Consider the following 27,383-nt stretch of genomic DNA (forward strand, 5'->3'; position numbering starts at 1 on the left):
AAAAAAAAAAAAAAAAAAAAAAAAAAGAAGTTTAATACTTTTAGATGTATATTTTGCTTGAATTTTTTAAAAAGCAGCAACAAAACTGTTTCACACCAAATATTAAGATACTAGAAAAACACAGTATTTGTGCTAACCCCAGATTAACTCATTTTTGTGCACAACAGAATAAAGCTTGAAAGCTGTTTCCTTAAAGAGCATCCAGAGTTTTTTTTAAATAAATGGTCTGTTTAAAAAAAAAAAAGGTCCACATGCTAAGAACTGTGCCAATGGGAATGCTCTCCTTATGTGCAGCCAGAACACAATTTGGAAATAAACTAGGTGCTCAGACTGTCATAAGACTCTGAACACCATGTACATGCCCCAATTTTCAATGTTCTGCTCATTCTATCAGCCCAATTAGGTTTAACTTTTATTTTTATTTATAACCTATTTCAAACATACAGAAAAGTACAGATAATAACGTAACAGGCAATTTCCTGGATTTAACCAATGTCAACAGTTAGGTGCTACTGACATCAGACTGTTTTTTTCTGTTTTAAGAAAAACAATAAGCCATGCACGGTGGCTCAACGCCTGTAGTACCAACACTTTTGGAGGCTGAGATGGGTGGTTTGTCTGAAGCCAGGAGTTCAAGATCAGCCTAAGCAACAAAGTGAGACCTTAATCTCTACAAAAAAATTTTAAAATTACCCAGGTACAGTGGAGTGTGCCTATAGTACCAGCTACTGGGGTGGCTGAGGCAAAAAGATCACTTGATTGATTGCCCAGGAGTTTAAGGCTGCAGTGAGCTATGATCGTGTCACTGCACTCCAGCCTGGGTGGCAAAGCAAGACTCCACCTCTTAAAAAATAAGGCAACAGGCCAGGCAAGGTGGCTCACGCCTGTAATCCCAGCACTCTGGGAGGCTGAGGCAGGCGGATCACTTGAGGTCAGGAGTTCAAGACCAGCCTGGCCAACATGACGAAACCCCGTCTCTACTAAAAATACAAAAAGCAGCCGGGCAAGACTCCTGTCTCAAAAAAAGAGGCAATGGCTGGACGCGGGCGTGGTGGTTCATCACACCTGTAATCCCACCACTCTGGGAGGTCAAGGCGGGCGGATCACAAGGTCAGGAGATCGAAACCATCCTGGCTAATGCGGTGAAACCCCATTTCCACTAAAAATACAAAAAATTATCCAGGCATGGCGGCGGGCGCCTGTGGTCCCAGCTACTCTGGAGGCTGAGGCAGGAGAATGGCGTGAGCCCGGGAGGCGGAGCCTGAAGTGAGCCGAGATCGTGCCACTGCACTCCAGCCTGAGCGACAGAGCGAGACTCCGTCTCAAAAAAAAAAAAAAAAAAAAGGCAATGAAGTCCATCTCACTATCATTCCCAGGGCAGTTAATCACTATCTTAAAGTGAGACTGCATCTTTCCCAGCCGTGTTTTTAAATGAATATATTTTTGTGTTTTGAAAACTCACATACCTCATTCTCAGAAATTGCCTTTATCATTATTATAAATCCAAACTTATAAGTTTACACTAATGACTGTAATCCCAGCACTGTGGGAGGCCAAGGCAGGAGGGTCACTTGAACCCAGGAATTTGAGACCAGCCTGGGCAACATAATAAGACCTTATCTCAACAACAACAACAACAACAAATATTTATTTTTGTTGTTGTTGAGATGAAGTCTCGTTCTGTTGCCCAGACTGGAGTGCAGTGGTATGATCTCGGCTCACTGCAACCTCCATCTCCTGGGTTCCACTGATTCTCCTGCCTCAGCCTCCTAAGGAGCTGGGACTACAGGCACATGCCACCATGCCTGGCTAATTTTTTATATTTTCAGTAGAGATGGGGTTTCATCACATTGGCCAGGCTGGTCTCAAACTCCTGACCTCAGGTGATCCACCCGCCTCGGCCTCCCAAAGTGCTGGGATTACAGGCGTGAGCCACCGCGTCCAGCCAAAAAAAAATTTTTTTAGTAACAATTTATATTAATGAAATGCTCCTTTTCTATTTTATATACATGTATCAAGGTTCCACATACGACTGATAGAAAACTATGGGTCTACTGCTCAGTTCCACACCCTAAGCCAGTGGTTCTCAACCAGAGCAGCACTACAATCACTTGGGAGCTTCACAAGTTCAGATACTGGAGCCTGCTCCAGACAACTGAACTCAAATTTTTGAGGGCATGGCCTGGATAGCAGTTTTATTTATAGTATTTGTTTATTTTTTAAATAAGTCCCCAGGTGACTGGAGTTGCGATTCACTGCTCTAAGCCATTGCTTCCAGAGGAGTATCATTAGGAACAAAGCAGCCAGTAAAATAAAAATGCAAAAACCATATATTTGAAAATGAAATTATATTGCTCTTTTACATAGTTTTTGTTTGTTTTTTGAGACAGGGCCTCAGCTCTGCTGCCCCGGCTGCAGTGCAATGGCATAATCAGAGTTCACTGTAGCCTTGATCTCCCAGGCTCAAGCAATTCTCCTGCCTCAGCCTCCACAGTAGCTGAGACTACAGGTACTTGCCACCATTTTTTTTTTCCAAGTATTTTTGGTAGAGATGAAGTCTCTCCATCTTGTCCAGGCTGGTCTCAAACTCCCGGGCTCAAGTGATCCTCCCACCTCGGCCTCCCAAAGTGTTGAATTATAGGAATGAGCCGCCACGCCCGGCTCATTAAAAATTTCCTATTATCCAGACTGAGAAAATGTTCCAAGTAGGGAGGCAGCAAATGGTTCAAAACTAATCCACAAAAATCATTCCCACCCAGTAAAATGAGGAAGGTTTAGTGAGCACCCAGTCTTGTCTTCACAACACAGGAATTACTGTTAACACTGATTCCATATGTCTAGTTCAGCAATAAAATCCAGGCAACATTAAGAAAGAGGCCAGGTGTGATAGCTCATCCCTATAATCTCTGCACTTTGAGAGGCCACGGTGGGCGGATCACTTGAGCCCAGGAGTTCAAAACCAGTCTGGGCAACATGGCAAAACCCGCATCTCCACAAAAAATACAAAAATTAGCCAGGTGTGGTGGTGCACGGCTGTAGTCCCAGCTACGAGGGAGGCTGAGATGGGAAGATGACTTGAGGCCAAGAGGTCAAGGCTGCAGTGAGCCGCAATTGTGCCATTGCACTCCAGCTAGGGTGACAGAGGAAGACCCTATTTCAAAACAAAACAACAGAAAAGAAATGCTCTGAACCATACTTAACCCTCACAGTATGCTAGGAAAATCAGCCATCACCATTTAATAATGGCTCCAACACTCTTTTATTTTTCTATATCTAAAGCCATTTTACAAATAATTTACCAAATAAAAGGATGACAAAAGCCATTTTATCAGACATTTTAACAAGAACTTAAACACAGCAAACCCAGCTTCTTATCCCAATGTTTCTAATTTGGAAGGCATATATACCCCCAAAAAAAGCAAGGCCCTCTATATGCAACTAACTGCTCATTGCCTGCTGCACCTGCACCTGCACCTGGGGCACAGCCCACCTGCAGCGATGTCAGATTCCAAGTCCATCTCCAACCGGTTCTAACTTATCAGGACCTCAGATTCTTCATGTACTGGCACTGTCAAAACATACTCCTTTTGAAACAGACTCATAATTCTATTGAAGAGAAAGCAGCCATTTCTTTGCTCTGTAAGTGCAAAATGCTTTCATTTTTGGATTTATAAACACCAACGGAAGGATCAATCCAGTGACTTTTGTCATTTTTATATCTACTTTCTTCCAATCACCTTTGGACACACACCTCCTTGTGCATTTGTTCACTTATTTTGTTAACAATAAGTGGTAAGAAATAAATGTTGGCGGCCAAACATAAAAGAATGTTGTCACGCGTATTTTTTTTTTTTAATGCAAACAGGATGGGGCAGGTTCTTGTTGAAAAATGTTGCATGATGAAGTCCTTTCTGTTGAATGACTAGATGAGAATACCACATTTCCTTTCCATACATCAGAGAAATAATCACTAGCTGATTCGTGAGTATGGGAAAATTTATCTATGCTAGCATCTGAAGACTCACAGTCTGAGATTTTGCTTAGACAATCTCACCATCATCATTAACGTCTGGAGTGCTGCCATCTATCTGTCTTTTTGTGTTCATCTTCTGATTTGTTAATCATCAGAAATGTCTTCCACTGTCAGTTCTCTTCTCCTTCACATTACAGATGAAAAACAGAAAAAGTCTGGATTCTCACTTGGGTTCAATGAAAGCAAAAAGGAGACTCAAAAGATGGTGTCTCCAGTCTTCTTTTTTTAACTTCTTCAAAGATAATGCAATAGACTAGGCAAGGCCATAAGAATAAAAAAAGATGGTGTCATCATGACAATTATTTCACTATTATATATCCACCCCAGAGGCTTTATCATTCTTCCATTTTCTTATGATTTTCATCTCATCTGGTATATTTGGGAGTAGATGATGAATAGTATTGAAATAATTACGTGGAATAACAAATAGCAAAATGTTCAAAACGCAGGAAAATTAAGATCCCTAAGATCCCATCATGTAAAGATTTATAAAAAGGTCCAAAAGGCCCCTATGATAACTGTAAGAAAGAATGAGTTTTGCACTATTTAAAAAATATATATACTTTCTCTCAGTTCTTTATAATACCTCTAAAAAAGAATACAACTCATGTAATATCATTCCTTAAAGAGCTTAAAAAAGCAGCTTCAAAAACAAAAATCTGGCTGGGCGCGGTGGCTCATGCCTGTAATCCCAGCACTTTAGGAGGCCAAGGCGGGTGGATCATGAGGTCAGGAGTTTGAGACCAGCCTGGCCAACATGGTGAAACCCTGTCTCTACTAAAAATACAAAAAACTAGCCGGGCGAGGTGGCAGGCACCTGTAGTCCCAGCTACTTGGGAGGCTGAGGCAGGAGAATGGCGTAAACCCGGGAGGCGGAGTTTGCAGTGAGCTGAGATCTGGCCACTGCACTCCAGCCTGGGCGACAGAGCTAGACTCCGTCTCAAAAAAAAAAAAAAAAAAAAAAAGAGGCCAAGTGTGGTGGCTCACGCCTGTAATCCCAGCACTTTGGGAGGCCGAGGCAGGTGGATCACGAGGTCAGGAGATTTGAGATCATCCTGGCCAACATGGTGAAACTCTGTCTCTACTAAAAACACAAAATTAGCTGGGCGTGGTGGCACATGCCTGTAATCCCAGCTACTCCGGAGGCTATGGCAGGAGAATAGCTTGAATCAGGGAGTCAGAGGTTGTAGTGAGCTGAGATCGCGTCACTGCACTCCAGCCGGGCAATAGAGCAAGACTCCATCTCAAAAAAAGAAAGAAAACCTGAGCCAGGCACAAGCATGCCTGTAGTCCCAGATAATCAAGAGGCAAAAGGATCACCTGAAGCCAGGACTTCAAGGCCACAGGGTACTATGATCATGTCTGTGTATAGCCACTGCACTCTAGCCTGGGCAACAATAGTGAGACCCATCTCTGTTAGAAAAAAAAAGAATAAAAAGAAAACTAGGTCCAATGAACACTGAGGAAACAAGAGGGGTTAAAGTCTCCAATTTTAGGCCAGGGGCTATTGCTCATGCCAGTAATCCCAGCATTTTGGGAGGCCAAGGCAGGTAGGTGGTCACTTGAGCTCAGGAGTTCAACACCAGCCTGGGAAACATGGTGAAATCTCATCTTTACCAAAAATACAAAAATTAGACAGGTGTGGTGGCATGCACCTGTGGTCCCAGCTACTTGGGAGGCTGAGGTGGAAGGACTGCTTGAGTCCAGGAGGTGGAGGTTGCAGTGAGCCAAAATCACACCACTGCACTCTAGCCCAAGTGACAGAGTGAGGCCCCATCTCAAGAAAATAAATAAATTAAATGCTTAAGTATATACTTAAGGATACTTAAGTATGCACCTGTCCCAAGTGAAGATAAGGACTCAAAACCAGAAAGAGCTGCATTTATTCATTTTTACAAAAGTATAAAAAAGTATTTTAAAAACTTCAGGCTGTTTACAGTGGCTCATGCCTGTAATCCTGGTATTTTGGGAGGCCAAGGTGGGCAGATCATTTAAGCCTAGGAGTTTAAGACCAGCCAGGGCAACATGGCGAAACCCCATCTCTACAAAAAAAATACAAAAATTAGCAGGGCGTGGTGGCATGAATCAATAGTCCCAGCTACTCAGGAGGCTGAGATGGGAGGATCACCTGAGCCCAGGGAGGTCAAAGCTGCAGTGAGCCTGCATGCTGGGCCTCTGTGCTCCAACCTGGGCAACAGAGTGAGACCCTGTCTCCAAAACAAAAGAAAAGAAACAAACAAAAATACATACACACACTTACAGCTGGCTCTGCTGTTTACTGAAACACCAACAGGATCACACTGTACACACAGTAACAGCTCTGCAACTTCATCCCCTTTCATGCCTGTGTATACGAGATACCACACTCGTACTCATGGGATAAACATAGCCATTTTTTTAACCACTTCCCTAGTAATGGACATTTAAGCTAGCTCCTGTTTTTCTCTATTACAGATACTGTAGCTATGACCATACTGCTCCTAATAGCTCGGACACTGAGTAAAACTCATCCTTCATTAGCACAAACCTTAGATTAAATAAACAAATAATCCATGCACTTTCTTAACTTGGGGCCTCGCAGCTGCTGCTCCCTCTTTGGGCATACACTGTCCCTGCTCTTTGCTGATCTTTAGTCTCAGCCGAAATGTCTCTTCCTCTGAAAAGACTGCTCTGAACTCACCACCATTACTCCAACCTAAATGAAATACTTTACGTTCTTCTAATCCTTGTCACTTTTCCATCCTTGTACTAACTGCACTTTTTGCTGATATTGATGTTAATGTGTGGCAGCTCCATTTGACCAAGTTCACAGGAAAAGGGACGGCACTGGCTGTTTTCAACTCAGGGTCTAGCGCAGCGCCTGGCATAGAGGGCCCAGACTATACCTGTCCTGTAGACAGCAAGTGCTGGCTTTACTGCCTATCTTCTAGAGAAGATGCATTGATCCACCACACAATCACATGCTCCACAAATTTGCCACAGCTAACCTGACAATTTGTTTAAAATTATCATTTCCAATGCTGGCAGGCTGTGGACAGACAGGTTGCTTATGGCCTGTCAGCAGGTTGTAAAATGGCACCCTCTTCCTGTGGAGAACTCGGCCATATGTACCACTGTGCATACCCGCTGGTTCAGCAATTCTACTTCCAGGACTGTGGACAAAGACTTTACTGCAACAATGTTCTTCCCGACCCATTTCATAAGAGGGAAAACTACAAACAACCTAAATAATCAAGTCCCTGCTGGAAAACAAAGCAGTGTATTCACTTAGTGGAACACTTTGCAGCCATTAAAAAGTGCTTACGTGTCTGCTGAATTTGAGTCCTCCAAGGAATTTTAAGTAAATGACGTAACATATTCAAAATATACACGTCAGTGAAAAAAGGTGTTTTTTCTGTTGTTGTTGTTTTTTCCCCAGCAAAGCTCCTCAGAGTTTTCACAGGACCCAGTGAGAAAACAGCCCAGGAGAACATGTCCACAACAACTGCTGCCCTCAGGACTGTGCCAACCAACGCTGCTCTAGTGAGTGAAGATGGGAGACTCAGAAATACCAATAGGCACTTATCCTTTGTAGCAATACTGTCATCACTCTCATGGAGGAGTCAAGGGGAAGAACTGCTGGGGAAGTGCTGACAGCGCTTAGATCCGTGGTTCTCCAACCTTGACCATACCTCAGAATCACTCCAAGAGCTCACTAACAACAACATGGCTGGGTATGGTGGCTCATGCCCATAATCCCAGCACTTTGGAAGGCCAAGGTGGTCAGATTACCTGAGCTCAGGAGCTTGAGACCAGCCTGGGCAGTACAGTGAAACTCCATCTCTACTAAACATACAAAATTTAGCTGGGCGTGGTGGTGAGCACCTGTAGTCCCAGCTACTCGGGAAGCTGAGGCACAAGAATCGCTTGAACCCAGGAGGTGGAGGTTGCAGTGAGCCAAGATCATGCCACTACACTCCAGCTTGGGTGGTGACAGAGGGAGACTGTCTCCAAAAAAAAAAAAAAAAAAAAACCCAGCAAGAACAATAAAAGCAAAAGCCAGATTCCTGGGTCTTACCCTAGACCTACTGAATTAGAATCCCGGGGTTGGGCCTAGAATTTCTTTTTTTAACTTCTCAAGTGATTGTGATGCACAAAATCCATATAGCAGTGTCCAGCAATTGTTTATCAACTATTGGCTGGAAGTACTAGAAATACCTACTCCATCTGACTCCAATTAGATTAGCACCAGTCAGGTAAAAAGCTGAAGAGCCTCCAAAATAACTCAAATTACACTACCTTTTTGGTGTTTTAACAAATCTCACCACTGAAAAGCTCATCCTTTTAACTTCACTAAATCCTCCTCTTTTAGCTACAGCCTCATTTTCTTTGATTTGGTCCTTAGTGGGCCATGGAAACAGATCATCTACTAGAATAGGTGATTACAGTGGAAAATGGAAACGCAGTGTAACAAAAGAAAAACAAATCGTTTCTGTGCGGCCAGCCATGAAGCCCGAGCTGGGTCGCCCTGGGTGGCAGTTGCATACAACAGACCTCAGCAGGCACCCTGCCCAAGGTCCGCTTGGGTCTACACCTCTCATCACATACTTAGCCCACTGTTCTGTGCAGGATCTTCTTGTTCTTTGTGAACATGTTTCCTGGTGAAGAAAAGTCAAATGCTACCCAGAGATATTTTCAGGTGGCATTTCCTGCTGTGATTAAACAGAATTATGAAATCTCAATGTTTTCAATTCACTGGGCTTCTTCTGGCCTTTGTGACTCTATCTGTGATAAGATTCTGCCTAGCCAAAGATATTCACTAATGCTTTGACCCCCTCAGTGGCATGGAGTTACTGATTCCCTAAGAATTATATTGCTATTGAGTCACAAAAATGTTAATAATCCTTTTCCTACCATGGTGGTTTTAAAGCATGGTCCCTAATTCTTTGACAATCCCTTCATCATCTGGAAATGGGATTCTCCATATTGTGAATGTACTAAAATCTACTGAATTGTACACTTACACTAGTCAATTTAGGTTATATAATTTTTACCTTCAATTTTTTTTTTTTTCTGAGACACAGTCTCACTCTGTCCCCAAGGCTGGAGTGCAGTGGCACAATCTCGGCTCACTGCAAGCTCTGCCTTCTGAGTTTACATCATTCTCCTGCCTACGCCTCTCGAATAGCTGGGACTACAGGCTCCCACCACCACGCCCGGCGAATTTTTTGTATTTTTAGTAGAGACAGGGTTTCACCGTCTTAGCCAGGATGGTCTCAATCTCCTGACCTCATGATCTGCCCGCCTTGGCCTCCCAAAGTGGTGGGACTACGGGCGTGAGCCACTGTGCCTGGCCACCTCAATTTTTTTTTTTTAAGTGACATTTTATATCTCCTTCCTTTGAATCTGGGCTCTGTGCCTGCTTGACCTGTAGAACATGGCAGACACGATGCTGTGATTTCTGAGCCTAAGCCTTAAGAAACTGGCAGCTGCTTCCATTTCCCATCTTCTAGGATGCTTACTCTGGGCAACCAGCCACCATACCATGAGGAAGTGTAAGCAATCCTTCCATAGGTCACCCAGGGATGAACTGAGGTCCTGGGGCCAGAGACCCAGCTGAGCTCCTAGCTGACAGCAAGCACCAACTTACCAGCCACACAAGTGAGCCATCTTAAAAGCAGATCTTCCAGCCCCCTGCAGAGTCACCTCAACCAAAGCTGTGTAGAATGAAGACAAGCTACCCTTGCCAAGCCTGGCCTCAGTTGCAGACTTATGAGCAAAATAAATGCCTGGAGATGTTTAAAGCATCACTAAATTCTGTGACGGTTTGTTATGAGGCAATAGATAACAGGCGCTTCTATATAATCAAGAGTGGCTGGTCAAAAACAGCTTCAGAAAATTCTCTAACCTGGTCCCATATATCACAAGCAAAATCTTCAGTACTGAAGACTTCATCCGTACATGTTCTTCACAACTCAATTGAATCGCAAACTTTCTAACGTGTTCACACCATGTCACTCAAAACCATGCCATAGACTGAAAAAGAAGGCAACTGACTTTCTTGTTAAGAAATTTTAAAACGAAAAAAGGGGTAAAAAGCAAGAAAGCTACAGAGCATAAAATCTTGGAGGCATTCAAATAAAAATTATGGACAGCTGTCAACATGCCTTCTTAGAAAAGATAACGTGCAGTGACATCTCCCCACTACCCTCCCACCCTGTCGAAGCGTCAGGGAGCCTGGGCTCCGCTCCTTACCTCCAGCCTCTCCGGTGGGGGCTCATTCTGCAGGATCCTCAATGCTTTGGCAGCAGCATCATGTTTCGCAGCCTGTCTTGTCTTTCCTTTCCCATTAAATTGCTGTCCTCCCACAGAAAGTTCCACTTGATAAAGTAAAGGTGGAACTGGAAATGGGTAAAAGTACCTAGAAATAAAAGGAGGTTAGGCAAATTACAGTCTCAAGTTGATAAGTCACCTATACACTCTCTGGCAAATGTTCCTTCATCACGATCCTACTCACATTAGTGTTTGATGCTAATCACTCTTCATCAATATATCCAGAGATTTCATAAAAGCTTAAACTGGATTAGAATTGCTACACAGTATAAGAAAAGAGTTTTTAGCAATCCAAACTTACATCTCAGGAAACACAATGGCTTAGAAATTATGAGTTTATCATGCTAACCTGCACTGACAAAATCTAAAACGAATTAGGCTTTGGTGGAGACAGACACTTGGTTTGCTCTGCCTTCTCAAATCTTAGCTTTAAATTTGCATGTCTCCAATAGAAGGCTGGGAATTTTAACGCACAAGTCTTTTAGAAAGGACCCTCATTTCAAGAAATCCCAACAAGCTGTAGCCTACCTAGCAGAACCCAGTTTCTCATTCATTTCCCTAGCAGAACCCAGTTTCTTATCCATTTCATAGCTTGTATTTTTAAAATGGCTTTATCCCCCAACAGAGAGCAGGGAAATGAAGAATTCCATTTTGTTCATCACCTATCCACTAATTTTTTTTTTTTTTTTTGAGATGGAGTTTCTCTCGTTGCCCAGGCTGGAGTGCAGTGGCGTGATCTCAGCTCACTGCAATCTCTGCCTCTTGGATTCAAGTGATTCTCCTGCCTCAGCCTCCCAAGTAGCTGCGATTACAGGTGCCCACTACCAGGCCCAGCTAATTTTCATATTTTTAGTAGAGACAGGGTTTCACTGTGTTGGCCAGACTGGTCTCAAACTCCTGACCTCGTGATCCGCCCACCTCAGCCTCCCAAAGAGCTGGGATTACAGGCATGAGCCACCGCGCTCGGCCTCCACTAATGTCTTACTACTGCCGGCAAAAGATTTTTTAATCCATGGCATTTTCAGGTTTCAATTAATATTTTACTGCAGCAAAGCTATTTACAAAGCGCACAAGTTCAAAAGTCAAAAAGTACCCAATTATCAGGTAATCTACAAATGCTGGGAATCACTGTCTTGCAGGAATCATGATGCTATGGGAATCATGTTTGAATAAGATTCAGTTACACAAAGCAGTTACAAGGGTGATCTTTAGCCAGGCTGCTAGAGGGCACAAGCCACACTGCCAGTGAGAAATATGCTCAGGCCCTTTCCAAGAGCAGTAAAGAAGCACAAAGGGCCGGGTGTAATGGCTCATGCCTTTAATCCTAGCACTGTGGCAGGCTGAGGCAGGAGGACTCCTTGAGCCCAGGAGTTCAAGACCAGTTGGGGCAACACAGGGAGACACTGTCTCAATGAATTTAAAAAAAAAAAAAAAGAGGGGCGGCCGGGTGCTCTGCGAGTTTGGGACTCACTTTGGGAGGCCAAAGTGGGCAGATCGTCTGAGGTCAGGAGTTCAAGACCAGCCTGGCGAACATCGCAGAACCCCGTCTGTACTAAAAAATACAAAAAAAACTTAGCCGGGCATGGTGGCAGGCGCCTGCAATCCCAGCTACTCAGGAGGCTTAGACAGGGAGAAATCACTTGAATCCAGGAGGCAGAGGATGCAGTGAGCCGAGACAGCGCCACTGCACTTCAGCCTGGGCAACACAGCAAGACTCTGTCTCAAAAAAAAAAAAAAAAAAGGCAGGGGAGGGGCACAAGGCACAAGAGTAATTAAGACCGACTTCAACATTTGGCAGGCCCAAACCAAATCATTACTCCCTCCACAATCTAGAGGTACTAGTTTATGTAAAATATCAGACACATTTTCACCTGTATTTTATGGAGGGAAAAAAAAAAACTCACACATACCTCGGGGGATAAGCACCTCCTCTCATGTTGTAGTTATAGGTGGACTGCATCCGAGAGTAAGGGTCAACAGGCTTATACATTGGTTTTTTTCCAAGTTTCATGCACAGTGCATTTAGTTCTACAGTAGGAGTTACGCTTTCTACAAGAAAGAATCGACAAATAACTGTTTTGTTCTGATATGAGAACGATACTCACTAAAATAAAATCTAATAGCATGCTTTCTGCTAATCGGATTCATGATACATAAAAGGACCTGGGTCACTGCTAGGCATCAGACAAGGAAATCCAAGAATATGCTGTGATTTCTCGATATTTATATACAGTCAACAGCACAAAATCTACTCTGAGGGTTATCAGAGGAGCCACAATTTAACCCAAGACATTATCAGTGAAAGCTATATGGTACAGCTGTCAGAAATAAGTTCCAAAACACATCAAATTTCACGATTAAAAAATCCCATGTAAATGTCCATATTATTTTAGTGTTTGAGAATATTTAATCAATATAACCTTGGTTGTACTGATTTACAGGATTATTGGCTTGCACTCAGAAGTATATCTGTACACACTATTGAATGATGCATTTATTACGTTACTAACTGTATGCAAAGCACTGTGCTAAGCTTAAGAAATACAATTCCTGGCCAGGCATGGTGGGTCACGCCTGTAATCCCAGCACTTTGGGAGGCCGAGGCAGGCGGATCACGAGGTCAGGATATCGAGACCATCCTGGTTAAGATGGTGAAACTCCGTCTCTACTAAAAAATACAAAAAATTAGTCGGGCGTGGTGGTGGGCACCTGTAGTCCCAGCTACTCAGGAGACTGAGGCAGGAGAATGGCCTCAGGAGGCAGACCTTGCAGTGAGAGTGGCTCACGCCTGTAATCCCAGCACTTTGGAAGGCTGAGGCGGGCAGATCACCTGAGGTCAGGAGTTCAAGACCAGCCTGGCTAACATGGTGAAACCTCATTTCTACTAAAAATACAAAAAATTTGCCAGGCATGGTGGCACGCACTTGTAATCCCAGCTACTTGGGAGGCTGAAGCAGGAGAATCACTTGAACCCAGGAAGCGGAGGTTGCAGTGAGCCAAGATTGCCTCACTGCACTCCACATCGGGCAACAAGAGTGAAACTCTGTCTTTAAAAAAAAAAAAAAAACAATTCCTGCCCCAGAGGAGTTCAAAGAACACAAAGCACACTTAAAGAGCTACAACACAACACGATGTGCAACTCAAGGAAAGGTGAAAAATCACTGAGGCGGCCGCAACCCAATTCTTTTTGGAGAAGTTACACAAGGCCCACAAAATATTCAGATATTTCCATTCTTGATATTTCTAATGGAATTTGACCTGTGGTAATACTTGCTAGGAAAATGAGTTCCATTTTCATATACAACAAGTTATCTCAAAATGTATCAACTTCAGAAGATACATGCCATTCATTTTCCAATTTTTCTTTCTCTCAGTTCATCCAATCCATAAACTTTTAAAAACCATTTAAAAAGAAAACCAGCCTGGAAAGATTAGTGTCAGTGCACAATCATACTTAAAAACAACACTTTCATATCAAAAACAGAACACTAGAAATGGCAAAATCTAAATGCACACAAAAATCCACTTTAAAATGCCTCTTTAGGGTGTATATACAGAGAAATAAAAAAGACCTTATTCTGTACTATAATTGGTTCAACTAAATTTAATGCATGAATCAACTCTATAAGAATAACATTGGGGTTTGCACAGAGGGCCACATGAATTACAGATCTCTCTCTTTCTTGCATTAGAATTATATTTTTTACAGAATTCATATAATTGCATTTTAAGTACAGTCTGAATCATTTTAAGAGCAGTTCTGATCCACAGAATTTGTCTGCAATAGAGAATAACCATGAAGAAAGTATACTGCAAAGAAATCAAAAGTAACAAGAAAGATGTGACTGATAACTTCCCAGATTCCTTCCTACATACCAAGATCTGGGATGACTTCATGCATCTGAGGGGGTCTCTGCTAAAACAGCCATTAATGACACAGCCTCCAGGTCACTGATCCCCAACCCTTCACCAGCCACACCTTCTTGATTAGCATACTCCCCTTGCATGGGTCCCTTGTTTGAGGAGATACTACCTGCTGGCTTGTATTTAAGTAATATTTACATTTTCTCATTCTTTTTAATTAAGAGACATACAACTGACAATAAGCACTTCTGACCAACAAAATTACAATCGATATTACCACACTGACTTGATGTGACTCTAGATAAAATTTATATTATTGCTAATCTATACAATCTTATCAAAAATATATTTTCATTAAATTTTTCGGAAATCTTTGAAATTATCTGGTCACCTGCCATCCTTCCTACGACTGCCTTTCCAGACTGTCAGGCGTTGAGGCATCACAGATTGGAAACCACTGCTTTACAATGAGGTTAAGGATTCCCAAAAAATAAGCATTTGTCACTGGTTGTGTAGAATCTGTGCTTTCAAAATCAACAAGTTTGTTAAGAAACCATTCGTATACATATTAAATGGTAGTACCTCTAGATACACTTTTGAAAGGTACCTGTTTGGCCCATGCATAAGACCTGGATTCCTTCCTTCGCTACCAAAGGACAGACTGTGGGCTTAGGAAATTTTGTTCCCTCCAAAGCTTTAGCAGCAACTGTGTGTTTGACCTTTTTAATACCAGTTCACTCAGCTCACCGGTGCTGATCTCCAAGTGTCAGCAGTACTGTAAATTCCTAGAAATGAAAAGTGTGAGCTCTCAATTCGTGAAACCTGACATTGACTGCAGTATGTCACTTGAACCTTGAACACTTTCTATGGTCATGGTTTAAGAGGCCTGGTCTTATCTTGATAATTCATCCTGTTATCCCCTTCTTATCCTTTTTTGTCGTTTTTATAAACCAAAAAAAAAGAGATTGTGTTGTGTATGCACTGAAATTCTTTTTTGTTTTTAGAGACACAGTCTCACTCTGTCCCCAGGTTGGAGTGCAGTGGTGTGATCTCGGCTCAATGCAACCTCCACCTCCTGGGTTCAAGAAATTCTCCTGCCTCAGTCTCCCAAGTAGTTGGGATTACAGGCACCTGCTACCATGCCCGGCTAATTTTTGTACTTTTAGTAGAGACGGGGTTTCACCATGTTGGCCAGGCTGGTCTCAAACTCCTGACCTCAAGTGATCCACCTGCCTCAATCTCCCAAAGTGCTGGGATTACAGGCATGACCCACCATGTCCAGCCTCAAAATTCTCTTCCAATTACTTCTCATGAAAGAGATTTTGTAAACTTGATTTAAACACATAGTAGTACTTCACACAAATTAAGACAATGTTTTGATGCTGCAGTGTGTTTGTGGGCTCTTGTCTGAAAGCATAACCACCCTTTTTTTCAATTTTTGAGATGGGGTCATACTCTGCTGTCCAGGCTGGAGCTCAGTGGCACAATCATAGCTCACTGCAGCCTCCAGAGTAGCTGGGACTACAGGCACACACCACCATACCTGGCTTTTTTTTTTTTAAAGACAAGAGTCTTGCTCTGTCGCCAGGCTGGAGTGTAGTGGCATGATCTCAGCTTACTGCAACCTCTGCCTCCCAGGTTCAAGCAATTCTCCTGCCTCAACCTCCTGAGTAGCTGGGACTACAGGCATGCACCACCACGTCCAGCTAAGTTTTGAATTTTTAGTAGAGACGGGGTTTCACCATATTGGCCAGGATGGTCTCCGTCTCTTGACCTTGTGATCTGCCCGCCTCGGACTCTCAAAGTGCTGGGATTACAGGCGTGAGCCACCGTGCCCAGACCATACCTGGTTAATTTTTTAATTTTTGCAGAGGCAGCGTCTCCCTATGTTGCCTAGGCTGGTCTTAAACTCCTGGGCTCCAGTGATCCTCTTGCTTCAGCCTTCCAAAGTGCTGGGATTTCAGGCGATTTTTTTTTTTTTTTTTCGTAGAGACAGCGTCTCCCTATGTTGCCTAGGCTGGTCTTAAACTCCTGGGCTCCAGTGATCCTCTTGCTTCAGCCTTCCAAAGTGATAGGATTTAAGGAATGAGCATTTGTATTTTTAACAAGTCCCCAAGGTAATTCTGATGCACCCCAAAGATTTGAGATTCGTTACTTCGGAATTTATCAAATCAACTGAAGCGGCCCGGCGTGGTGGCTCACACCTGTAATCCTAGCACGTTGGGAGGCCGAGGCGGGCCGATAACCTGAGGTCAGGAGTTCGAGACTCGCCTGGCCAACATGGTGAAACCCTGCCTCTACTAAAAATACAAAAATTAGCCAGGTGTAGTAGCACATGTCTGTAATCCCAGGTACTCAGGAGGCTGAGGCAAGAGAATCATTTGAACCCTGGAGGTGGAGGTTGCAGTGAGCTGAGAACACGCTACAGCACTCAAGCCTGGGTGACAGAGTAAGACTCCATCTCAAAAAAAAAAAAAAAAATTAATTGAAGCTTTTACTTTTCTGATGTTATCGCTGAATATCACTTTATCTCACTTACAAACAATTTACAAGGGAAATCTGGATTTCAGTATGTCTAGGTCATTTAAGTTTGGTGCCTTAAGGGGTGGGGCAACTTGCCTTCATAGCTGATTTTTCTTGTAGGTCTTACTTTTAGGATTCCCTCAGTGCACAGCTTCCACTAAAGGAAAAAAACATAAAGAATCCTTCATTGGCCAGGTGCAGTGGCTCACGCCTGTAATCCTAGCACTCTGGGAGGCCAAGTCAGGCAGATCACTTGAGGTCAGGAGTTCGAGACCAGCCTGGCCTAAATGGTGAAACCCCATCTCTACTAAAAATGCAAAAATTAGCCAGGTGTGGTGGCACGCGCCTGTAATTCCCGCTACTTGGGTAGCTGAGGCAGGACAATCACTTGAACCCAGGAGGCAGAGGTTGCAGTGAGCAAGATTGCGCCAGTGCACTCCAGTATGGGCAACAGAGTGAGACTCCATCCCAAAAAAAAAAAAGAAAGCCAGGTGCAGTGGCTCGTGCCTGTAATCCCAGCAGGTCACGCCACTACACTCCAGCCTGGGCCACAGAACGAGACTCCATCTCAAAAATAAATAAATAAATAAATAAATAATCCTTTACTCCCCCCCTGCCCTTGACACTTGACACATCAGGACATCAGGGATCTCCTTTATATATTCTGCAGTTCACCGGGCTACTCATTTAAGAACAAATAACAGTATGACCTCAAAACCCTGGCAGGCAGGAAGGTCAAACGGGAGAAGCCTGCAACGCGGTACAACCCCTGGGTCATCTTGGTGACTGTCTCATGGATAAATGCTGAAGGAGAAAAAGATTAAAAAAACACACACACACACACACACACACACACAGTTATTCTCATGAACAGTCTTGCCTTTCTCTAGGACTTCCCCATCCAGCGCTAGCTGCCACTCTGCTGCATGCTGTTGGTAGCGAGGTTAGAATCTTGGTTTTGACAGAACTAAAAGTACACCACATTTCTTGATTTTTCAAATAATCTAAATCACCCAAGAGAACAACTTCTCCTCTTTGAACAACTTGTGGGTAAAAAAATATGCAGTTAGAGATGAACACACAGCCAAACTACCTAAATTATTAAAAGTTAAAGTGAGAAAGTGCGTAAGCCAAAATATAATAAAAAGTTAATAAAGGGAATCCCAAAGTTAAGGTCTGCAAAAAAATCCTGTAAATACAACAGTTACAGAAAAATTACTTACGGCCTTCTATTTCTATTTTAATTAATTGATTTTTTGATAATGGGTCTCACTCTGTCACCCAGACTGGAATGCAGTGGTGCCATCTCAGCTCATTACAGCCCCCGCCTCCCAGGCTCAGGTGATTCTCCTGCCTCAGCCTCCTGAGTAGCTGGGACTACAGGCGTGCACCACCACATCCAGCTAATGTTTGTATTTCTTGGTAGATACGAGGTTTCACCATGTTGGCCAGTCTGGTCTCAAACTCCTGACCTCAAGTGATCTGCTGGCCTTGGCCTTCCAAACTGCTGTGAATACAGACATGAGCCACTACTCCCAGCCCCTAATTGCCTAAAAGTGTCTATAAAGACACATTTCAAATAGAATTATGCTTTAAAACAACATTTTTAAGCTAGTTTTGTGTGAGTGGGAAATATTCGTTTCTCTTAAATGCTTAATCCTGCCTCAGCTACCCAAGTAGCCAGAATTACAGCTACCATTTCTCAAGCATTTACTAGGTGGCAGGCATTGTACTCCACACGTTAACATACATGCTCTCATTTAATTCTCACAATAAATCTATTTGGTGGGTATTATTATCCCTATTTTACAGATGAGGAAACAACAACAAAGTAGTAACTTGCACAAGATCACACAGCTAGTAACACGCTGAGATTCAAACCCAGATCTGTCTGACTTCAAAGGCAACTCAACCGTGTTATGCTATGGTGACTATTCATGTTTGTGCCTGATGCTACTTTCAGTCAAATGAAAAGAAACACTTGATTTATTCAAGGCTTGAGGTTTGCATGTGAAGGAAAATGAGGCATAATGAGATAAACAGCTCATCCTTAATTAAATTATCTTTGCTGCAAGGTTATGATCAGAAACAGCGTTAATTCCTTATCTCTCATACTATATCATCTTATGCTACAACTGCAAAAGACAACTCCGTATCTCTGTGTCCTTAGATGGTTGGGAAAAAAGATAACTACAGATATGCTGTTAATACAGATAACAAACAAGTTTCAAAGACTGAATTCTTTTTCCTTTTTTCCACATGTTCTAAAAAGACTGAATTCTTGAATAATGATTAGCAATTTTAAAATTATAGTCAGACTTTCATTCTCTAACATAAGGGGAATGACAAGGATAACTGAAACCGGAGACAATACAAAATACTCACTTTGAGACTACATGGTGAAACCCCGTCTCTACTACAATGCAAAATTAGCCAGGCAATTGCATCTTCAAACCTTTTGCCTGGATTGCTAACAAGTGAAAAAACTGATTTCCCATCACCTCTTCTCCCTACCCTAAGGTTCTTGTGCAAACAAGCAGGAGAGGAGCCAGAAGTAAGCAGCAGACAAGAGGTGGCCCAGAGCTGGAAAACTTACGGGCAATCAATCACAGGTGCTTGAGAACTGTCTCTGTTCAGAATCCCAAACAACCACACAGTATCTGGAGTTTTAAAAGCAAAATATGGCCAGGCGGGGTGGCTAACACCTGTAATCCCAGCATTTGGGGAGGCCAAGGCAGGTGGATTGTTTTGAGTCCAGCAATTCAAAACAAGCCTGGGCAACACAGTGAGACTTCACCGCCACAAAGAATTAAAAAAAAACTAGCTGGGCATGGTGGCATGCCCCAGCTACTCAGGAGGCCAAGGTGGGAGGATTGCTTAAGCCTGGGAGGTCGAGGATGCAGTGAGACATGATCACACCACATTGTACTCCAGCCTAGGCGGCAAAGGAAGACTCTAAAAAAAAAATAAAATAAAACCCAAATATTCCAAAAAGAAGCACAGATTTTCTTTGACCCATTGGCAAGGATGAAAAAAGAAGAAACTTCAAAAATCTATAATCTTGTCTAAGTATTATAGTTTTTGTTTAAGACAACCTCATCAGTTTGAAAATACATATTTTGAATCACAGCACCACTTTCAGGAGTATAAAAAAAACAGAAAACATTCCAGGTGGGTTATAAATGCACTAGCAGTATGGATAATATTTACCTTACAGTGGTGAGCTGGACCTTGCTCACACAAAAGCTTATACTCAAACTGGATCTTGCTGAAACAAACTCACTCATTCACAAGACACAGCTGGGATTTTTTTCTATGAGGTTTGCCAGACGAGAAGGAAGTGAAAAATAACGTAAGAGCACTGAAGTCAACTAGCAGTATGTAAGACTACTATTCTCCTAGGGATATGAAAATAGAGGAAAAACAAACAGAAGGCCTACAAATGTAGGCAGCCATGATACAAAACTGCAAATCATTCCAGGAGTACGTTCCCAGAGAAGACACAACTAGGGTCTTTTCTGAACCAGTGGAAGCCAGGTAATCTAGGAGAGGGTGTGTCTTCAAAAGAGTGAAGTCAGGGGAATAACTAACCCATAATGGGCAAGCAAGATTTGAAATCAGATGAAGCACTGCTATTAAAACCAACTGGAATACAAGGTCTTCTGAGCACAGACTGGTTTCTGAAACAGTTGCCAGCTGTTTATCACAGTTGCCAGCTGCCCATTATTTCGCTAAACTCAACATACCACTACCATCTCTCAAACAACGGTTGTCATCTTTCATACAGTGAAACTCTCATTCCCGGGCATCCTCTAGTCTTTTCTCCAAAGGCTGCCATCCTCAGACCTTATCTATTTCTAACAATTATATAAGTAAAATAAAATGATGTTGGTGGGCAGGAGTTTTACAAAGTCAATAGGATTTGGACACCAGAACTCATTAGAAGAAAAAGCAATAAATCCCAGAGGACTGAAACAGTCTGTGCCTTTTCCTTTTCAGAGAGTCTCACATGACAAATATGGGGAAAACAACATCTCTACAGGACTATGAAAAATCAAGAATGTTATCTGGTGAACCAGTCCAAGGAACCGTGGGGGTGGCGTGGAAGATACCATGCAGCCGAGTGGGAGAAGCAAACGCTCTAAGAACAGATTCATAAAGTAAAGGAAATGAGAAGACAAAGGAGGAAATTGAAAGGAAATAGGCATAAGGAAGGGGAAGAAAAGACTCTGTTATAAGGTGACGCTGGTATAGAAATACCCACACTAGGCTGGGTGTGGTAGCTAATGCCTGTAATCTCAGCACTTTGGGAGGCCGAGGCGGGTGGATCACGAGGTCAAGAGATCGAGACCATCCTGGCCAACATGGTGAAACCCCGTCTCTACTAAAAATACAAAAATTAGCCAGGCACGGTGGCATGTGCTTATAGCCCCAGCTACTAGGGAGGCTGAAGCAGGAATCACTCGAACCCAGGAGAAGGAAGTTGCAGTGAGCCAAGATGGTTCCACTGCACTCCAGGATGGTGACAGAGCGAGACTCCATCTCAAAAAAAAAAAAAACCCAACACTGACACTCCATTTATTTCACTGGTCTTGCCATGTTGCAGGGAGGGTGTTGGGAGGCAGAATATTGTTTTTATTTATTATCCCCCCCTCCCTTTCTACCTCTTTTTTTTTTTTTTTTTGATAGATTCTTTTTTTTTTTTTTTTTTTTTTGGTCAGACCCTGTCTCCTATTCATAAGAATATTGGTTTTAAGTTTTCTTTCTTTAGCCTCAGTTTCTTGTCTATAATATGTTTAGGTATTTTTCAAAGGTTTTAAATCTTTTTTTTTTTTTTTGAGATGGAATCTCACTGTTGCCCAGGCTGGAGTGCAGTCACGTGATCTCCGCTCGCTGCAGCCTCTGACTCCCAAGTTCAAGTGATTCTCCTGCCTCACCCTCCCAATTAGCTGGGAATACAGGCGCACACCACTACACCTGGCTAATTTTTGTATTTTTAGTAGAGACATGGTTTCACCACGTTGGCCAGGCTGGTCTCAAACTCCAGACCTCAGGCGATCCACCTGCCTCAGCCTCCTAAAGTGCTGGGATTATGGGCATGAGCCCCTGTGTACAGTAAAGTACCTTTAGTTCATTTTCCTAATAATCAGATTTGAATGCTTCTAAACTTTGTTTTGAGTCAGTCGTAGTCTGCTGCCCAGCTGGAGTAAGACAGCACTATCACAGTTCACTGCAGCCTTGAACTTCTGGGCTCAAGCAATCCTCCTGCCTCAGCCTCCCAAGTAGCTGGGACTACAGGTGCACACCACCAAGCCCAGCTAATTTTTAAATTGGCCTCCCAGTCTGGCACAATGACTCACACCTGTAATTCTAGCAATCTAGGAGGCCAAGGCAAGCTGATCACTTGAGGTCAGGAGTTGGAGACGAGCCTGGGCAACACAGCGAAACCTCGTCTCTACTAAAAATACGAAACAGCCGAGTGTAGTGGCAGGCACCTGTAATCCCAGCTACTCAGGACGGCTGAGGCAGGAGAATTGCTTGAATCCAGGAGTCAGAGGTTGTAGTGAGCCGAGATCACACCATTGCGCTCCAGCCTAAGCAACAAAGCGAGACTCTATCTCATAAATAAATAAGCATACCAAAACACTGAAATTACAGGTGTAAACCACCGTGGCCAGCCAAGAAGGAGAATTTTTTATTTTTTTATTTTTTTTTTGAGACAGGGTCTCGCTCTGTCTCCCAGGCTGGATGGAGTAGAGTCGTATAATTACAGCTCATGGCAGCCTCGACCTCCTGGGCTCAAGTGACCCTCCTGCCTCAGCCCCTGGAGTAGCTGGGACCACAGGCATGCATGAGCACGCTCAGACAATTTTTGTATTTTTTTGTATAGATGGGGTTTCACCATGTTGCCCAGGCTGGTCTCCAACTCCTGGGCTCAAGCAATCTCCCGCCTCGGCCTCCCAAAGTGCTGGGATTACAGGTGTGAACCACCATGCCTGGCCATGACGCAGAAAATTTTAACAAGAAAATAAATTTGGACATTGTAGCTCACACCTATAATCCAGCAATTCAGGAGGCTGAGGCAGGAGGACCCACTTGAGCCCAGGAGGTTGAAGCTGCAGTGAACCATAATCACACTACTGTACTCCAGCCTAGGCAATAGAGTAGAGACCCTGTGAAACAAACGAAAGGAAAGAAAGGAAAGGAAAGAAGAGAAAAAAACTCTGCTTCTTTATTCCATTTCTAATTGGTCCTCATTATGATTTCTGAACTACTTCTGGAACCTTCCAAACTTAACCTTACTTGTTCAAAACAGAAATAAAAATAAATAAATGTCAATGTACTTTTTTGCTTTCTAGTAAATCTGGCTGCCCCCTTGCTTGGGATAAAATCTTACAGACACTCAAAAAGAAGGCTTATGCAGATACAAGAGCTCTTCGTCAGTTGTTAGAAATTTATTTGGCCGGGTGCGGTGACTCAAGCCTGTAATCCCAGCACTTTGGGAGGCCAAGACGGGCGGATCACGAGGTCAGGAGATCGAGACCATCCTGGCTAACACGGTGAAACCCCGTCTCTACTAAAAAATACCAAAAACTAGCCAGACGAGGTGGCGGGTGCCTGTAGTCCCAGCTACTCGGGAGGCTGAGGCAGGAGAATGGCGTAAACCCGGGAGGCGGCGCTTGCAGTGAGCCAAGATGCGGCCACTGCACTCCAGCCTGGGCGACAGAGCGAGACTCCGTCTCAAAAAAAAAAAAAAAATTTTATTTATTTATTTATGAAGCAGAGTCTCTTGCCCTGTCGCCCAGGATGGAGTGCGGTGGCATGATCTCGGCTCACTGCAATCTCTGCCTCCTGGGTTCAAGCGATTCTTCTGCATCACCCTCCTGAATAGCTGGGACTACAGGCACGTACCACCACGGCCGTCTATTTTTTGTATTTTTAGTAGAGACAGAGTTTCACCATATTGGCCAGGCTGGTCTCAAACTCCTGACCTTGTGATCCACCCGCCTTGGCCTCTTGAAGTGCTGGGATTACAGGTTTGAGCCACTGCGCCGGGCCTAGTTTTTACTTTTTTCTTTTTTTGAGATGGAGTCTCCCTCTGTTGCCCAGGCTGGAGTGCAGCGGCACAATCTCAGCTCACTGCAACCTCCACCTCCCAGGTTCAAGCAGTTCTCCTGCCTCAGCCTCCTGAGTAGCTGGGATTACGGGTGTGTATCACCAAGCCCAGCTAGTTTTTGTATTTTTTGTAGAGGCAGGGTTTCACCATGTTGGCCAGGCTGGTCTCGAACTCCTGACCTCTGATGATCCAACTGCCTCAGCCTCCCAAAGTGCTGGGATTACAGGCGTGAGCCATGGCACCTGGCTTGTTCTGGGAAATAATTTTAAATGCAGAATTATCCCATACAACGATGAATATCCAAGGTGGTATTTACTGCTCAATTCTTTCTGCCAGCCACCACTCTTTAACAGAGGAGGCTTTATAGTCTGTGTAGTTTTCAGCTTTCAATTCTCTTTCTCACAACCTACAATGGTCTGTCAACTGAGGCCTCTGTCAATCCCCTACACAACCAGTGTTGTATAACTGGGATAAAGAAGTGTGGGTGGTGATATTTTCTTTTACTTTTTGAAGGTAAATGTGAGAGCTCCCTAAATCTGCAACCTACTTATCAGATCAGAAAACAGGGTAAGAAAACATTTGAAATAGAAGACACTTGGATTCATATGCTTACCTGCAGCTGCACTGGTGGATGTAATAGATGCAGAGGGTAAAGCAGAGTTTTGAATGGGTCTACCTGCATTTTCAGAGGGCAGAGAGCTAGTAGTAGAAGGAATACTCATCAAAGGCTGTGAGAGAAGAGACTGGTTCTTGTTCAGTATTTGGCTCCCTGAGAGAGCAGCAGATGGGTTCTGAACTTGCACTTGAACTTGAGACATGGTCACTTTCAACAAAAGTGAACAAATGCAGGTAAACAGCTTTCAGTGCAGGTTAATTCAGTGCTATGAAGTCTAAAGTTCTACCTAAAAGTTGTAAGGGAAAGAAAATAAAAAGGTAAATTATAGAGGAGATATGTAATTGCCAATATTCAGTCAAAATGGTGTCACCTACTCAGTTATGAAAATAGCTCCATTTAGCATGGAGCTATGTTCATTTATTCGAAATTTGTTTCTCCTTGGTATACAGTAAGTTTCTTGGCCTTGTGACTTTCCCACAGTGTTTTTTAAATGATTTACAATAGCCATGTGCTCTGCATATTCATTATACAAAGAGAATCAGTAGGGTACAATATTTATTGGTGAATATTAAGAATTGCAAACTACAGCTTACATTCAAAAATGCAAATTAAAAAGTATGGAGAGGTTTCTATAGTAATTGGGGCATAGTAAAGGTTTCTTTCTGGTCTCAAAATTACGAGAAATTGAAAGCAAACTAGGTTTATAATACCAGGAACAGGTGAATGTGAACACTGCTTCCTCTTAAGGACCAAGGCTCAGACTGGCAACCTTAGGGTTTTAAGTTGACAGAAGGAAGGTAGGACACTTCTGTTGTTTCTTTTTCCCTATGGTGATGACAGATGTATTGTTTTCCTAAAAGGCTTATTTGAGGTCTCATTTAATTACAAACCCCCAACAAGAAAACTATCCCACCCCTACCCAGGCTCACAGATCCTGAGAAGTGATGTGAGTAATGAAGAACATACTAGAGAATTTATACTATTAAAAGCAAAAGCGGAGATGAAGAAGACAGGAATGGATTTTAGACTGGCAATTTTACTGGTGTGGTGGTGGGGTGGGGAGCACTGGAGCTTGTTTACCTCATCTTGTAAATTAAGAGAATAATGAAGGCATTACTTCTAAATACATTAAATTTCTTCAGGAGTCAAAAATAAGGACAGTTGTGCTCATTTTCATGGCCATCCTTTAAAAGCCGAAAATGTTTTTAATGATCAAAGTACTTAAAAATAACCAGTGGCAACAAAGACAGAATGACAGGTCTCTCAGGAAATAGCCAACCAATGTAGACACCAGCAAACCAACTAACTAGAAGTTCTATTATAAAGAAACAGTTTGTTACTTCAATTTTTTTTTTGAGTATCAAAATGATTTTTAAAGCTGGTCCTCAAGAAACAGACGAATGACCAGAGCAATTAAGCTACTTGAGGAGTCCTGGCACATTCTCTCTTACTGAGAACAAAAAGGACTGCAAAACTCAAAAGAAACTCAGTCGAAATGTGACTCTGGATAGCAGAGGCATAAGTATTACCTTATTCAACAAAATTCCCCAAGACTGCAGTTGTTCCTTTTTACTTTTGGAATCAGAACAAAATAACAGAGGAGTTCCACTGAAGATCTACATAATGGTCTTAGAAGACAAGTCACCAGTGTCAAGAAACAAGTCCAGAACCATTCAGAAGTCAGCTATGACCTTATTTCATTGGGTACTTTTCCCCCGTCAGCTGCTAAAATAGAAACTATTTTCCTCCTCTCTTCCCCTCTCTTCATTTACTCACTCACTCCTTCTCCTTTTCCTTTTTGTAAACTGTCTTAAGAAGAGCACTTTTCATAACAAAAAAGTCACTCGTAGTATATGTACGACTTCACAACACCAACCACAGGTCTCAAGGTCAAATAATAAGCTAAGAGTAAAGTATCTGCTCCAGAATGTACTCCCATCCCAGAAAGAGCAACTCAATCGTGTCCTGAGTGGCCCTTAGAGTTTGAGACTCTGAATGAATGCCTAAATTTAGAAAGGGTGTGGACCAAGGGATTTTTGGTTAATGCTCTCTAAAGCAGGCTGACTGCCAGGATTTCAAGTCAGTCATAAATTTTTAATTTTTTTTTGAGACAGAGCTCTTTCGCCCAGGCTGGAGTGCAGTGGTGCAAACTTGGCTCACTGCAACCTCCGCCTCCTGGGTTCAAGCAATTCTCCTGCCTCAGTCTCCCAAGTAGCTAGGATTACAGGCGTGAGCCACCATGCCTGGCTAGTTTTTGTATTTTTAGCAGAGACAGGGTTTCACCAGGTTGGCCAGGCTGGTCTCAAACTCCTGACCTCAGGTGATCTGCCCACCTTGGCCTCCCAAAGTCCTGGGATTACAAGCGTGAGGCACTGCACTCAGCTCAAGTCAGTCATAAATATGTAAGTTTTCTAGAAGCTGAGAAAGGAACAGGCTTTTTAAATTAAGACTGCCTCAAAAATGTTATCCTTAAATTCACCTAAAGGAGTTACGTCTAACAGTTGGTTGAAACACGTAGTTCAAAACAAAACAAAACAAAAAAAGTTAAACTCTCCAAATAAGACTAGGTAAATTCAAATTTCCAACATGATAAATATGAAAATTCAACAAACAATACTCATAAATTATTAGTCACCTGCTAATTTAACATTTTTATGTGTCTTATTTAAGCCTGAACAGAGCATCTAAGGCAGTGATTCTCAAGACCGGGCAATTTTGTTCCCCCAGGAGACATCTGTCAACGTCTGGAGACATTTTTTGGTTGTCACAACCAGTGTGCAGAATGGGGGATCTACTGACATCTAGTGGATAGAGGGGCCAGGGATACTGTTTCAAGCACACATATACTAACCCACAAAATACAATCTTACTAATGGAACAAGTAGCTTATAGTCCTATTTTTTTGTGTGTTTTTTTTT

The 27,383-nt window shown here is 42.9% G+C and overlaps 1 protein-coding gene across 4 annotated transcripts in view; it reads right to left on the reverse strand.

Annotated features, from left to right (window-relative positions):
- The window catches only part of STAU1 (staufen double-stranded RNA binding protein 1), a 90,289-nt gene that overhangs the window by 30,725 nt on the left and 32,181 nt on the right, over positions 1-27,383 (reverse strand). For 2 of the 4 annotated variants that reach the window (XM_011995404.1, XM_011995405.1), the window contains exons 3-5: positions 24,463-24,751; positions 12,256-12,394; positions 10,268-10,433 (exon numbers count right to left, since the gene is read on the reverse strand). In XM_011995404.1, coding sequence (XP_011850794.1) covers positions 10,268-10,433; positions 12,256-12,394; positions 24,463-24,667 — 510 coding nt within the window. In that variant the 5' untranslated portion in view covers positions 24,668-24,751. Of the gene's footprint in view, positions 1-10,267; positions 10,434-12,255; positions 12,395-17,612; positions 17,617-24,462; positions 24,752-27,383 lie in introns of all 4 variants that reach the window. The other 2 variants (XM_011995407.1, XM_011995406.1) reach the window with 1 other exon arrangement.

The sequence above is a fragment of the Mandrillus leucophaeus genome, unplaced genomic scaffold (genome assembly GCF_000951045.1).
Source record: "Mandrillus leucophaeus isolate KB7577 unplaced genomic scaffold, Mleu.le_1.0 Scaffold489, whole genome shotgun sequence".
NCBI lineage: Eukaryota > Metazoa > Chordata > Mammalia > Primates > Cercopithecidae > Mandrillus > Mandrillus leucophaeus.